This window comes from Gobio gobio (assembly GCF_949357685.1).
Source record: "Gobio gobio genome assembly, chromosome: 13".
In the NCBI taxonomy this organism is placed as follows: domain Eukaryota; kingdom Metazoa; phylum Chordata; class Actinopteri; order Cypriniformes; family Gobionidae; genus Gobio; species Gobio gobio.
The window spans coordinates 14,133,364-14,149,868 of record NC_137106.1 but is presented as its reverse complement, the minus strand read 5'-3'; the positions used below and the strand labels follow the sequence as shown (position 1 = coordinate 14,149,868).

Below are 16,505 nucleotides of genomic sequence, written 5' to 3'. Positions count from 1 at the left end.
CTATCTATCTATCTATCTATCTATCTATCTATCTATCTATCTATCTATCTATCTATCTATCTATCTATCTATCTATCTATCTATCTATCTATCTATCTATCTATCTATCTATCTATCTATCTATCTATCTATCTATCTATGGATTGTTTCATTCAATCATCTGACAAGAGCTCATTTATTATTTTGATTCTGGGCTTTGATTGGACATTGACCTTTTCATTCTCTTCAGTGTGACCTTTGCTGTATGTGTAAGGTTGGGTTTTTTTGTTTGTTTTTTGTGCAAATTTGCCTAATCCATTCCCTCTACTATCCATGATTTCCTAGTGTATCCAAAGTTTTTCAGAGCCTATTGCAAACAAAAACTTATTTTGTTAGTGTACTGTGACCAATAAACCAATACAAATTGACATTGTAAACAGCATATAGAATTACAGATGCTTTAAAATTTTGAATTATATTAACTTAAAAGGATTATTATTTACTTTTTTTTTGCAATATATATATATATTACAGTTTTTCTCAGTCGCTTTGGTACATTTCTCGGATCATCCTCGACATTTGCAAAATAGTAAGTGCATTTCTCAAAACAATTCGTACAAATAGCAAAACACCATGGATTACCTGCAAAAGCCAGTCTCTTGCACAAAATCCTTAGTTCATCTCTCAAAAGTAAATATCTGTGTCAATGAACATGTCAGTGCCATCAGAATGACAAGTCCTTGTGTCATTGTGTACGGATAAGACGGTCAAATTGCTTAGTCATGTTGTCAATATAACCGTGTACACTGGAGGGATGTTCTGATGTAAATATGGCTAAAGTTTTGATGACAATTATTGTAAATTGTAGGTTACACCTTAGTGTATGTGGGAGTTTGATTGCAAGAGACTGGACAAGATTCACATTTACGCTTTTACTGTTTGTACTGTAATTTGTTGACAGACCATGTCATTGCGATACAGAAAGGAAAAGACAGCACTGCATAGCACAAAGAAAAAAAAAAAAAACAAACAAAAGTAGAAATGTGAACGTCTAATGGAAATGTATAGAAATATGCTTGACATATTATGACAACTTGTTCAACCATTTTGCATGTAAAGACTTATGCTATGAACAAATGGCTAAATGTTGTGGGGGGTGAGACTATTCAACAGAGACCCATTATAATACATTTTGATCAACATGACGTAAGCAATTGATAATGTAGGAAACAGCAGAGAATTGTACATAATCATTTGCATGGATGTACCAAAGCATTTGCAACTTGTTCAAAGAAATGAGAAACTGCTTTTTTGATGTGCACAAGTGACACAATGATGTGAAGATTGTACAGGTAGTTTTGAGAATTTCAATTCTGATCTGAGAAATGTACCAAAGCGACTGAGAAAAACTGTAAAAAATAATAAAACTTTAAAAATGAAAATTACTTTCATTAATGAACATTTTTTTCATTTAATTTTCTCATCTTCAAGCCATCCTAGGTGTATATGACTTTCTTCTTTCTAATCAGAGAACACAATCTAAAGAACACAATATTTATATTAATAAATATCCTGACACTTCCAAGCTTTATAATGGCAGTGACGGGGTGCATTGAGTTTGAAGCTCAAAAAAGCTCATTTTCTGCATAAGTTGAATAAAACTTTATAAAGTTTTAAATATGGATATTTTTCTTACAAAAACCCATTGATTCACTTCAGAAGGAATTTATTAACCCCCCAGAGCCGTGTGGAGTATGTTTATTATGGATGGATGCATGTTTTTTGAGCTTCAAACTCAATGGACCCCATCACTGCCATTATAAAGCTTGGAAGTTTCAGGATATGTATTATATAACTCTGTGTTCATCAGAAAGAAGAAAGTCATATCCTACACCTTGAGGGTGAGTAAATCATGGGGTCATTTTGATTTTTAAAGTGAACTAATCCTTTAACAATAAAGCATTAATGGCCAATATTGCTCTCATCACACTGGATTCTCCTTTAAATTGTCAAGTCCTTCACATGCCTTTTGTCACACTTCTGTAGGGTTAATTTCATTTTAATGGACTTTTAGTTTGTTATTTTCAGTCACGTGTTCCTTTATTCAGTTTCCCGCCACTTATCAGTTGTCATGGTGCTTTATTTGATCTGCTCAGGTGTTTATATTTGTCCCTCATTTACCTTTGTATTTAGTTATGCTCAGTGCACTCCTTATGCCGCCTTCCAGGCAACCCGTAACCCGGGTTTTTCCAACCTTCTACCCGTGAAAGTGCACTAAAGTCACATAGCCCGTGAAACAACAATAACAGCCCCATACGGAAGCGGTGTTTATGAAACAAATATACAAATAACATTAAATAAAAGGTATAACAGCTTCGCTTGCCGTCTGCGCCATTTTTTTCTCCTCCGTTTCCATCAAATAAGCAAGTAAGCACCTTTGGCGATAGAAATGATTGTAAATTAGCATAAGCTCTGTACGGTCCGCCATGCTTTGTTTACATCTATCTAGCTACCACAATTCCTTGGGCTCAGGCAGTTTGGCGTGACTTTGCCAAAGTCTTGAGTCGTGGTTTGAAGTTGTAACTTACGGACTCAAAAACCTGCCTGGAACGCAGCATAAGTTGTCTGGTGTTACTTGTGTTTTACCACACTGATATGCTGTTGGATTATCTTTTGAGTTCTAAAAAAAACAAAACAAAAAAAACAACACCCTTTTGATTTTTGTATTCATCTTCATCTTCATTGGAATAACCCGTGACACCTTTGGCCAAACTCAAGCTGTAATATGTGTTTTCAGCATTTCAACTTTTGCTTCTTAGCACCATTTTATAAACCAGATTTATGTAGTGTGTATATATATTTTATTTATACACCGAACAGGCATAACATAGGAAGGAAAAGTGGTGAACCGGCAACAAGGTAATTGGCGGCCAATGCTCATTGATGCACGTGGGGAGCGAAGGCTTGGAAATTTTGAACATAAACTATATCAAACCATTTAAGGTGCTTTTGATATTAAACTCATATAAAGACGTTTTTGTTAAATATAATGGGAATTCTAGTTTTATGCAGTAAACACATTCTTGTTTGTTAAAACATTGATACTCTTCTCAATAGAAATAGTGTTTGTTGTCTGTAGCCTTGAACAATTTCTCGGAAACTTCAAGGTGGGAAAGCTGCAGGTAACACCAACTAAGGAGTTTGTTATTGTGTTATTGATTAGAAGTCCTCACCCACTGAAATGAGAGTATGAAAGAACAAGTGTGAGGCTTCCAATTTGTCTTTTCTGACTGCACAACCTGCATGTCCGAATTGACCTTCTTGGCAAGAATAAAAGCTTTTAAAGTCACTTTGCTTGTGTTTTTCAATTCCAGCTTCACCATGATAATTATTAACGTTTCTTTTTTTCCACGACACCTGTGGCTCCTAAAGGATTAGACCTTTCTTGGATGCTGCTTTTGTACCAAATCATAATTACAATCACCTGTTGACATCACCTGTTTCAAATCACATCATTATTTAACCATTTTACCTCATTACTAGCCCTAAATTGCTCCTGTCCCAACTTTTTTTTAAATGTGTTGCAGGTCTGAATGACAGGAAAGGATGCATATTTACAAATGACATGAAGTTGACCAGACAAAACATGAAATATTTTTTGTTCATATTGTCTGCAATGAAATACAAGTCAAAGTAAATTTAGAAATCACTTCTTTTTTTTATTATTTGCGTTTTCCATACTGTCCCAACTTTTTCTGATTTGGGGTTGTACTTAAATTAGTTTATTCTTACTGTTGACATTTGAAAATGATGCATGTGTTTTTCCATGGGTTAAAGTCATCGGTTAATTTCGTGATTTTTATAGTTTCCACTTGGACATTTTGGTCATGCATGACTGTATTTGAATGTATTTTCCCTGTTTTGATCCGTTTTCCAAGGAAATGTATTTATTTTTATTTTATTTTGATATTATTATTTTGTTTTGAGGAGATAAAATGGTGCTAACCAACCTTGATTGACATGGCAATAAAATTATATCACATTATTATATCACATAGTTTTTTTTTCTTGAATTGGGCGGGTTTTAGTGAGCTTTTGGGCTGGAAATTGTTGACCCAATCTGGCAAGACTGTCTGAAATTTAAGCGAGAGCGCAAAAAAAAAAAAACGAGAAAAGAGAAAAGGAATTGAAATTAGTCGCCATTTTGAAAAATAATTCCAAAAATAGCCACAATTTCACATTGTAGCATTTTAGAAAAAATCTCTGGTTTTAAGTTAAAGGTCCCGTTTTTCCAGTTTTTTTGAAGCTTTGATTGTGTTTACAGTGTGCAATATAACATGTGTTCATGTTTCGCGTGTAAAAAAAACACAGTATTTTTCACACAATTTACTGATCTGTATACCGCTGTTTTCACTGTCCTAAAAACGGCTTGAGGATTTCCTTATTCAATGAAGTCCCTCCTTCAGAAATACGTAACGAGTTCTGATTGTGCCAGCAGTTCCCGTGTTGTGATTCGAAAGCAGCTTAGCGCGCACGTTGCCCGGAAAGGTCACGCCTCTTACCATAACGGGGAGATGCATGTGCTCAAAGAATAGCGTCCCTGAAGGCCAAACAAAGGTGATTTGACTCCGGGATGAAAATAACAGCGCCTCGACCGGTCTCGACGACATGGCGACAAACACACAACAAACGCAAAACCACGCCCCCTTTTTTGCGTATTCTTGTTGGCTGAGGTTAGTCAACAAACTGTTCTACTGACGTCATTAAAGCAGGATGTACAGGGATGTAGTCCAAACCGGCCGTTCGCTGTAGGCTTTGAAAGGGAACTTCTGTTAAATAAAATATATTGCTTGGCATTGAACTTTGAGCTTTATAATTTTACAGGTATTATTTATGCTCTTACAGCAACATTACACACTAACTAAAGTTTGAAAAATGGGATCACGAGGAACAGGACCTTTAAGGCTTCCCTAGCTGTCTGCTTTATTTCACTGTTGCAGTCAAAAGATAATTGATTGGCTATATTGAAACATTTAATAATTACTCTGTAGCCACCAAGTTCTGTGAAAGATTCATTGTAAAAAGTTATGTTAAACATTTGTGCATCTCTCTTGAATGCACTTGATGCTGAGGCTATTACATACTTCTCCACCGAGCATTGCAGAAGCCTGATTTGTTAGTATAGAAGTATAGGCTATATGCTCTTGGTGATATCGACTTTGCGATTGTTGCTTTGGGGCAAGGGCAGGGGGGGCCCTTGAGTCTTGTTGCCCAGGGCACAGGAAATTGTTAATCAGGCCCTGCAAATTCCCCAGATCTCAATCCAATCGAGCATCTGTAGGATGTAAAGAACAACCAAGTCCGATCCATGGAGGCCCCACCTCACAACTTACAGGACTTAAAGGATCTGCTGCTAACATCTTGGTGCCAGATAACATAGTACACCTTCAGGGGTCTAGTGGAGTCCATGCCTCAACGGATCAGGGCTGTTTTGGAAGCAAAAGAGGACCAACACAATATTAGGATCTAGGGATGCTACAATTCTCAATATAATATTGAACCGTTCGGTACGGCATTCACGGTTCAATACGCGCTTGTGAATTGCAGTTTTCTCGGTTTTGCATTTAATTAATTATTTTTCTACAAATTCTATAATTTGCCTCCATCCCAATACTGAACAACGCGACATACATTCACATCACACGTTAGTGGTAGAGTTATACTCACGGAACACTATAGTTATTCACAATTACGAAAGTTCATTATTTACATGCGTTTTAAAGCCTTGCCGGTTTCGTTCGCGTGCACGGTTTTAACATGCTTTTTCCGAGCGCGCGCACTAAACGCCTGTCAAACACGTGATTACAGGACTAAATAGGCGTCTTACTGCGCTAATACTGTCAAATACACACAAGGTTAACATAAACACAGTCGGTTATGTCTAAAATGAAAGTAAAATCGTGTGTGTCTGTATATTAGATGCACGCAGGTCTTAAATTGACAACAGCGCAGTAGTGAACACGCGGTCCTTAAAGGGACAGTTCACCTTTACACACTCTCATATAGTTTCAAACCTGTATTCATTTCTCGATCACAGAATTTTCATTTTTGAATGAACTATCCCTTTACTGTTAATACAACAACAAAAGACAAAGAGAAAATCACTCACTGCTCTTGACTGAAAAACTAATACAGTAGCTAAGAATCAGTGTATATTTTATAGTGAAGTCTATGTTTTATTTTTACATTCATTCATTCAATTTCATACTTTAATGCTGCTGTACAGCTCTGAGCTTCCAGTGTAAATCTTTACATTTACATTTACGCATTTGGCAGACGCTTTTATCCAAAGCGACTTACACTGCATTCAAGGTACACATTTTACATTTAGTCAATTCTTGCTTTCCCTGGGAATCGAACCCATGACCTTGGTGTTGCTAGCGCCATGCTCTACTGTTTGAGCTACAGGAAAGCCATATATATATATATATATATATTAATGTTTTGTTTTTTTATATAATACAATAAACTAGGAATACAAGGGGTTTTTAAAGTAAAGTTTTAAGTTTAAGGTAGGTTTTTCAATTCTTTTAAGTAAAATAAAGAAAGAGTATTGCAATAATAAATAGTCTTTTTTTCTCCTTAACCTCTTGCTGTTCCTGTCGTCTAAGAATAGAAAAAACAAAACATTTATGTGACAAGCCATCAGAACCGAACCGAAAACCGTGGTTAAAAACTGAGGTATGTATTGAACCGTGGACTAACAGTATTGTTGCATCCCTATTAGGATCATAATGTTATGCCTCATCTGTACATATATATTATTTTGTATTACTTTTAATGTTATTTTTAGTTTTTCTTGCTTCCAAGCTGTATGGTTTCTAATGCAGATGAAGTGCATACTCTGTACAAGGGACAGATTGACCACCACTGAATGATTTTGTGTCTAAATAAAGATTATCAAAAAAAAAAAAGAGTTACTTTGGACAGGAATTATAGTACTTTAGAAAGGAAGAGCTGCAAGGAGCAGGTCTCATCTTCATGGCACTCACTCTTGATGGGTATGATGAGCTGTGGAATAACAGGCAGGACCTTACTGCCACCGTGCTCCAGCATGTCATGGATGCCCTGTCGAGCGAAGAACTCATAGGGGTGAACTGTCTCGCACAGACCATCAAAGTAAAGGGGGAGGTAGTGATGGTAGTCCAGTTTTTCAATCTCCACCTGTTTAAAACACACACACACACACACATTCAGGATCTGTGTTATTCTAAGTACATCTGTAAGCCATGGAAGGCCAAAGGGTTTGTGTGTTTTTAAATAACCCCTCTTTGCGTCTGTCCTTATATTAGCCTCAAACACTCACAAGCTTCAAGCCACATAAAGACCAGCCCCTGTTTTAGTGCCTCCAAGCATGCCGGCACACATTCTGGAGGGGAGACTGGGGGGACAGCTGTTCAGGGGCTTTAGAAAACTCACACATGTGACTTCCTGTTGGATCACACGTTTGCACCTGTTCTCCTTGGGTTATGAGCATGGAAACAGACGTGAATAGACAAGGCCTGTTTCCTGTCCTTGAGTATTTGACATACAATCACACACACTGCTGCCTTTTTCTTTCTTTTCTTCCAGTGACCATAAGACTGTGTGTCCACCAAAGCGTTTTTAGCCGGCTGAAAACGCTAGGCGCTCTGCTGAAAACGCCTTGCTGTGGGCGCTTGAGAGTGTTTTGGCAGCACAGCGTTTTTTTTCGTGACTCTTTGGAAGTGTTACCAGTATCTCATTTCACAGATAGTTTGTTTTTGTATTGATTCTATATAAAATGCAGATAATATGTAAAGTATTTACGCTGGCTCTTGTTTTAAATTATTTTGTTCAGTTATTATGCATGTTGTTTTTATCTGTTGAAGTTGTACACGCAGAATGTGGCGGATGGTCGGTGTTGTATTTGTCCCGCCCCTCCTCAACTGTGATTGGACTGCTGGGTGAAAAGTGACAATGATGAGGGAAAAACGCAGCGCTCCCATAGAAAACAATTGGATACGCCAGCCAGACGCGTGAAAAAATGCTTTGGTGGACACACGGCCTGTCAGTAGGTTTGATAATGTTTTGTTAACACTGTAACAATTTTTTAAATCAGTATTTTGTCTGTTTTTTTTTTTCTAGTAAAAATAGTTTTAAAAAAAAATTCTTAAAAAAATTTACAAATAATTTACCTTTATCTATTATATTAGAGAAGTATATGTTAAAGATGCATATCTATTATATATATATATAAGCTTAGCAAGAGGGCTGATTGATTAGAGCCAATTTACTGGCTAACCATGACCTTTTCTGACTTGGCCAAGGTCATCATGGTGAGTCATACAGCAAAACTCAAGTACAATAGCAAATATGTGCGGTTTGCTGATAGAGAGATGATACACACACAGGCATAGCTGGGGTTCAGAACATGAAAAGCAAGAGGAGACGCATGCAGCTAACCACAGACAGATGCCTCGCATCACTGAGGTGATGTCTGTGGGACACAATCTCTGCCTGTAGCATTAATCACTGGAATATGTGGGTGGATCAGCTTTTGCCTACATTCTGAGGACTAAATTTCCCAACATGGGAAACCTAACCCTCATTATACCCTCATTTATATTAAAATACCAATATTGTGGGGACCAGGAAGGAGCAATGGCTTTACTGAATTGTGTATTAATGAAAATCTGAACATGCAGAAGGGTTACTGTGAGGGTTAGGTTTAAGATTAGGGCATATAATTTACTTAGTATGAAGACAATAGCACTCAAAGTTACTGCCATGATAGAAAAACAAACATGTATGTGTGAGCAGATCTCTAAGGAAGTTTAAAAGGCTGTTTTACATGAATGCACATACAGCTGGTGTATGGATATTATATTAGTTATTGTGAATTCATTGGGAACACCAAAGATGAGTAAGATGTGTGTAAAGATGACTCAGTGTGCTTACAAAACTCACAGCCCTGCTAGAAAACATTTTATGTGTCCAGCATCACTTGATTTGAAAGTTTTTTTGTTTTTTTTGCATACAGACAGCAGAATATGTATAAAATATTAAGCCACAATTGCAAACTTGTACCGTAATAATTTAAATGATTTTATACAACATTTAAATTTTCTTTTCATGATTTAATGAAACATTTTTGTGTTGTACACTACCATGCAAAAGTTTAGGATCAGTCTCTAATGCTCACCAAGGCAGCATTTATTATACATTTATGTGAAATATTATTACAATTTAAAATAACTGTTATTTTAATATATTTTACAATTTATATATTCCTGTTATATTCCTGTGATGAAATGCTGAATTTTCAGCAGCCATTCCTCCTGTCTTCAGTGTCACATGATCCTTCAGAAATCATTCTAATATGCTGATTTGGTGATAAGAATCTCTTGTTATTATCAATTTCAAAAGAACAGCATTAGAAATAGAACATTTTAAATACTTGCAGAAATATTCATCCTTTGAAAAAATGAAATGGTAGTATGCCTAGATTATCAAGCCAAAATGGTACAACTTAATTCATAAAATTTTAGCTGTTTGTGCATGTAAATGTTCTGCAAAGTTGTAAAGTCGAAAGTGCATGATAAATAATGTTATTGTCTTCCAATAGAAAGAGTCAACTCTGAACCGCCTAAATGAGTCGTCTGAATCTCACTGCATTATGGTTCTACGTCACTAGATATACATTTGCATAATGCCTGACTATGTTGTATGTTGTCCACCGCGAACAACTTGACTCGCCCTTCATCGCGGGATTTTACTGACTTCTCAAATCAGTACCCAGTTTGTTCGGTCCAGCTTGCTCCCCAGAATCACAACCTGTAAGTATGAACAATTATTGATGTATATATTTTAATTCCAAATGAGCTCCGTTATTTTGACAGGAAAATACAACAAAGAATATTGTTAACATGTAGCTCGTCGATTTTGCGTGGTATTTAAGACTCTTGCGCGCGCACGCATGTGTGTGAGAAACGCGCTCAGCAAAGCGACGGAGTTCTTCACACTAGAGTTTGCGGTACGTCAGATGAGCTGATTTGAAATCATATAGATCGCTTGACAAGAGCGAAACTCTCAAGCTCATTCAGAGTGTTCAGCGAATAAAAATATATTTATGCCAAACTTATTCTTAGCATTTAACACACACACTGACGAGTAAAATCTGAGAATGTATTAGCCAACGGCTAATGATAGATATTATTTAATCACCCAGAGTGACGATTTACTCGCAAATGCAAGTGTTTTACTCGCATTGTAGAGGGTTGAAGCGATTTGCAAATCCCGTGTTGAACTCCGAGATTTGAGAAGTCAGTAAAATCCTGCGATGAAGGGCGAGTCAAGTTGTTCACGGTGGACAACGTACAACATAGTCAGGCATTATGTAAATGTCTATCTAGTGACGTAGAACCGTAATGCAGTGGGATTCAGACGACTCATTTAGGCGGCTCAGAGTTGACTCTTTCTATTGGAAGACAATAACGTTATTTATCGTGCACTTTCGACTTCACAACTTTGCAGAACATTTACATTCACAAACAGCTATATTACACTGCATGAAAGGGAATATTCAAAAAACCATAATAGAAGCACTTTAAAACATTATTCACACAACATGCGTTAACTAATCTAATAAATTCCACTTGCTGTCATTCATTTTGCATTTCAATATCATGTGGGGTGTGGCAAAGTGAATTCAACTGAACTGAAATAGAGCCAATTCTAAAATTCTGAATTGTGCCCGCTCCTGGTGTGTGAGCACTTGTCCTTAGAAGGAGTTTTGCTCTAACGCCTGTCAAAGTATTTGTGCAACATATTGATTTAGGGCTGCCGGAGATGTTAAAGGGAAGACAAATGATTTGTCACCAGTGCAAAAACAAAGAAATATGAGAAGTGTCACACACATATTCTGTGACATACATAAACCACAAAATGATACTGAATGGCACCATTGTGTGTTTCAAACGAATACTATCAACACATTATTTAATTTGCTGTCTGTTCAAAAGACATGAGTGAAATGGCAAGTGGGATTTGAAGAGAGCGAGTCGGATCATAATGGGTCAGTCAGACAGAGGCCAAGGTCGCTATGATGACAGCAAAGATTTCGGTGGCAAAGTGAGCACTGAAACTACAGGTGCAGGGTAAAAAGTCAAATATGGGAGTCAGTGAAACATGTAACGTGCTGGTCTCAATGAAAGAGTTTCTGTTGAATGGTTGCAATTATGATCCTTTTGGAAGCCATTAAAACTGTATCTGCCCATGTGCAGGGCGGTTGAAAGCTCTTAATGCCTGACAGATTGGGCAGAAAGACAGGCAGGTGCGGTTTGAGCTTGTATGGCTGCAGTGGAACGGATGAGGCAGAGCCGAAACTAACTGTCGGCAGTCCAGACACACTCTGGCATTGAGGTAAGACATAAGGCTTGATGTGAGCGCCAGCAGCACATTTCTCCCAGCGTGCCGAGCACAAAGATGGCCAACCAGTGGTGTCAATCATGAAGATGAATGCCCAAACTGGCCACTTGATTTTATATCATCACAGGAAGAGCAAGAATCACTCACTGTAGACAGGGGGAACTCAAGGACACTTTCTGAGTACCCTGTGCCACAAAGGACGAGTGAGATTGTAGTAACCGCTCAACAAATACTACACAAATTTCAAGTCAGCCTGACACACATTATGACAGTTTGAAATGTGCTCTCCATGTGTGAGAGGAGGTAAATGCTCAAAGCAATGTCCTGGCTATGAGAGTGTGACCTGTGCAAGTGAAATATGTCATTGCATTTCAGAGGGAGGAAAATAACTTGACATTCTCTCTTTCCCAGACTGTGGCTGTAAAATAGAGGAGTGTTTTTTGAGCATGAGAGGAGGGGGGGGGGGGGGGTATACATTTAGAGGCTCATTCTGAAAGGAAATCATTCTGTTTTTCTAAGATGGTTGTGATGAAATCGCCAGCTGACACGCGGGGGCACATGTGACAATGCAAGTGCTGTGTCAGTCAAGATGTGGCCTATGTGCGTATTCCTCACACCAGTGCTGTTTACAAATGATATATGTAAAGGATAATCCACGGCTAGCTGTGCAATTAAACAATTCAACAATTTTATTACACGGCTATGTAAAATACTTGATTCTGATTGGTCAAACGTACATTTCCACTCGGTAGACCTTGGTATGGCTCACTTTTTGGTGCTTTTCCACTGCATGGTACGGCTCCCTTAAATAGTACCACCTCGGTTGCACGTGGCAGCCATTGTAAGTCCACAAGACCGAAAGTGCATATGAAGTGTGCCATACCGATACTAAAATGTAATGTGTAGACACTGCAGATCACTGATTGGTCAGAGAGAATCGTCACTACCAGCTACCACTACCGTTACTACTATTATATGCTTTTGTGACAGTGATAGACCCTAACCACATTGCTAAAGGCAAGATTAGCTTATCCTTGTGCACCGTCAACCAAACCAAGTGAAGACTCTCTTCATCTCTATCATCAGCCTCATTTGAAATAAACGTCTTGCAGTTAAAAACATCCGCAACTATAGTGATCATTCTAAAATCCCACCCACTTTGAACCGGTACTAACTGCAGTGGAAAAGCAAACTGAGCTGAAGCGAGGTGAGCCGTGCCGAGTCGAACTGAACCGAGTCGTATCACGCAGTGGAAAAGTGAAGCGAGCCCAGCTGTACCATATCAAGCCATCCCATGCAGTGAAAAAGCGCCATTACAAATTGATTAGTCACGATTTATCACATCTAAAATAAAAGTTTTTGTTTACAATTGTAAAGTTTGGTTGCAGCAGATGAGGAAGCAGGATCCAAGTGCAGTTGAACATTTATTAAATAAAATCAAAACTTCACAAGTACAAAATCATAGGGGACAAAAACAAGGCACAGGAACAGAACAACCAACATAACACATAACACAACAATAAGAACTGACAATGCACAAGACTGAACACAGGGTTTAAATAAACAGGCAAACAGATCATGGAAACGAGACACAGCTGACAAGACTAATAAGAAACACTTGAACTGAAACGCAAATCAACATGAAAAACTACAAAGAACTACAAAATAAAGCACAGGAAACACTTCAACTTATTATATTTATATTATATATGTGTGTGCATGTCTCTGTATATATACATACACACACACACACACACACACACACTGGTTCACTATCTTTGTAGGGACTCTCCATACCCCATCACAGAAAACTTTGTGCATATTTACATAAAAAAAAAAAAAAAAATTTAAATTCTGTATGATTTATAAGCTTGTTTCCTCATAGGGGACATCATTTTAGGCACCACCAGGATAGAAACAGATGAACACACACACACACACACACAAACACACACACACACACACATACATATACATATACATACACACATACATATATATATATATATATACATACATACATATACACACACAAAATGTAAAGACAAACTTTTATGTTAGACGCAAATAAATTGCAATTAATCGATTTGACAGCACGTACAGGATATTGGTGTGTATGTGTATAGAATTCAACTCAATATAAATAATTGAATTAATAATAGCACATGCATGCATACAATAATATAATTAAAACAATTAATTAAAAGTATATAAATATATAATATAACATATTATATATAACAATATAATATATTATAATATAAAGTTTCTCTACCTACCGAAGCTATTTTCTCTGAGCAAACATGAGCTGGACAATAAAACTTTAGGGCATACATGAACAAGAAAATCATATTACATAGAAGAAGCAAGCTTTTCTGCTTCTCCGGTCACCTAAGGTAAAGAAATCCAAAGCCTGTGATACTGTGCGTATCATACAGTTGGCCTGGATAACTGTAATTTTGTGTGATTCACCCCCAGCTTTCCACCATCACCAAACAAAAACACGTCTTCATGTACTTAAGCTAATGTCAAGAGAGACCACCGGCTCACATCAGCTCTAATGCCAGCAGTGCTGAAGAGCTCTAGGACGGTGATGGCTTATAACGGCAATGCTCCAGAGCAGACAGGCTGGAATTGCAGCCATGAAGCTGTGAGAGGTGGGAGAGAGTTGACAGGTATTGTCAGGAAACTCAGCGAGCGGCCAGCAGACGGAGACGAGTTTGTCTCTGACGGGTTTATTGGAAAAGCTGTGGGCACAAACAGCTTGAGCCAACACGGCACTACAACACACACACACACAATGCATACATTGTTATTTCTCATTCTGTTCTCTTTTTTCTCTCATTTCTTTAGGCACTAAATACATTCAGAAGGGGGAAGAGCATGCACACACACACATAGAGAGAGAGAGAAAGAGAGAAAGAAAGAAATGTTTTTTTAAAAACACGTAAATATTGACTCCGCTTTGGTCTAATGGTTAGTAGTATGTGTGCTCCAACCTATTGAACTGGGCTGCCTTTCCTTAAAGCATCATAAGCCTAAGTTGATCGTAGAGACCATTGGTGGCAATTGTTCTACGATCAACTTAAGCTTACGATGCTTTTGGGAAACGCAGCCCTGTTCAGTAAAGGTCCTGATTCACTTTGGGCCCTATTTTAACGATCTAAGCGCATGGTCTAAAGCCCACGGTGCACTTGAACTTAGTGTCCGAATCCACTTTTGCTAGTTTAGAGACGGGAAAAAAGGTCGGCGCTCCAGGCTCATGGTCTAAAAGGGTTGTGTATATACGCGCTCTTTAAATAAAAAATATATATATTACGCCGTTGACTTTACACCAGGTTTCAGGTCAATGGCGCAGCCAACAATGCACCTGAACACACCTCGTTTTCAGACCAGCGCACCCATGGGCGCACAAATGACTCAAATGTATTTACTACAGTATTTAAACAACTGGCGCAGGATTTGAAAATGATATCTGCGTTGGGCTGAAACTAGCAAAAAACACTGTGCCGAGTGTATGATAGGGCCCATAGAGTCCTAAATCAGACATTAGGTACGCTGATAAAAATTGCCATAAAGAAACAATTTTCACAAAAAAAATTGCTGGTCAATTTCACAAATAACTACAAAGAATCGGCAAGTAACATTGAATTAAATGTGCCAAACATATTCCAGTTATGTTTGTATTATTTACAACTTCGAAACACTATTTTTAATGTGTATACCCCACCGGGAAGAAACAATTACCTATACAAAATTACAAAATGAAAACAATAAATTAAATGATCTTTGAAAAAATAAATAATAATAAGAAGAATTGAAGTTTCAAGCACGCAGTAATACAATTCAATTAATTTATAAAGTAGTGTCAGTAATAATAGTCTTGGAGGAATATACTTTTTAATAAAGTAAGTAAATTCACAACTTTTGGGGGCAGGCAGAACTGAGAGCGTTAAACTGCTGTGGATGAGTGATAGAGAGTGAAGTGCATATTTGAGAGCTGTGTGCGGAACACTGCTGCCCTAGGCAACTGCCAATATTACCTATGCCAGGATCCGGCTCTTGAATATGGCTTAACATTTCTCATCCCCGTACCTCCTCTTTGTCCATCATTTCCTGTCACCTCTTTGTGTCTTCATAAGTGGAGCTTCTCTAGCCGAATTGTTCACTGAAACATGGTTAGCAAGGAAGCAAAACCCAAACTTTTTCTCTTCTAGTAACTCAGAACAGTGCCAATCCTTTCTATAGTCAGGAGGAAGATGAAGAGAATAAGGAGGGTGCGGAGAGAGGTGGAAGTGGAATTCACTTTTGGGCTTTGCTAATCACTTTTGGGCTTAGGGAAAGATTGGCAAAAATGGAAAAGGAGTGCGTTAATGAGAAAATATGAGGATTCTTGTGAGGCCTTTGAATGAAATATGGCTGATATTCTCTCTGTGTGCGGTGGAGACAGGGCTGTCTGTCATTAGCACGCTGAGGGCAGAGAATCTAGGCTAAGTGTTCAGGCCATTTCTGTTGCCTTTCCAACCGACTGCGTAGATATGGGGATTTCACAGCCTATTACACATGATAATTGGAGAACATATTGAATTGGAGGCAATTTTCTCTTCTTCTTTGTATGCATAAATGTTTACAGTATTCAGAGTAAAGCCGTTCCTGGAAGCATGTGACAGAGCATGCTAGATGACGGATCCAGTCACGTATCCAATATTTGTTTCTATAAATGCGCTTGGCACTCTGTCAAATAATAAATAATGTAAAAAAAACCCCAGCATAATAGAGAAGGCTATTTAAATGATGAATGTTTTGTTTACACAGTTTATTAGAAATTCCCAGCACGCAGGGATATTCAATAACAGCACTTTACTAAAAGCGTACCTTTATCTCATTTCATTGGTGAAACTTCTCTGAAATCAATCAAGAGTATGCTTGTATTAGCTGACATAGAAGTGCAGTTACATTAGCGAAATTTGGCGGGACAAAAACTCTATTGTCAATAGTGAATGATGTATGAAGCACATCTCACAAAGAAGTCAAAACCAAAGCAGCTTTCTGTTGGTCAATGCAGCGATCTATTCTAT

General features: G+C 37.8%; 2 protein-coding genes across 2 annotated transcripts in view; both read right to left on the bottom strand.

The window, feature by feature from the left end:
• Positions 1-16,505, bottom strand: part of LOC307136650 (procathepsin L-like) — a 1,021,532-nt gene that overhangs the window by 804,302 nt on the left and 200,725 nt on the right. The gene's annotated exons all lie outside the window — the stretch shown is intronic.
• Positions 1-16,505, bottom strand: part of pacrg (PARK2 co-regulated) — a gene marked incomplete at both ends in the record, with an annotated part of 159,981 nt that overhangs the window by 64,948 nt on the left and 78,528 nt on the right. Inside the window, one exon of the mRNA XM_079832899.1 lies at positions 7,032-7,203. Coding sequence (XP_079689025.1) covers positions 7,032-7,203 — 172 coding nt within the window. The remainder of the gene's footprint in view (positions 1-7,031; positions 7,204-16,505) is intronic.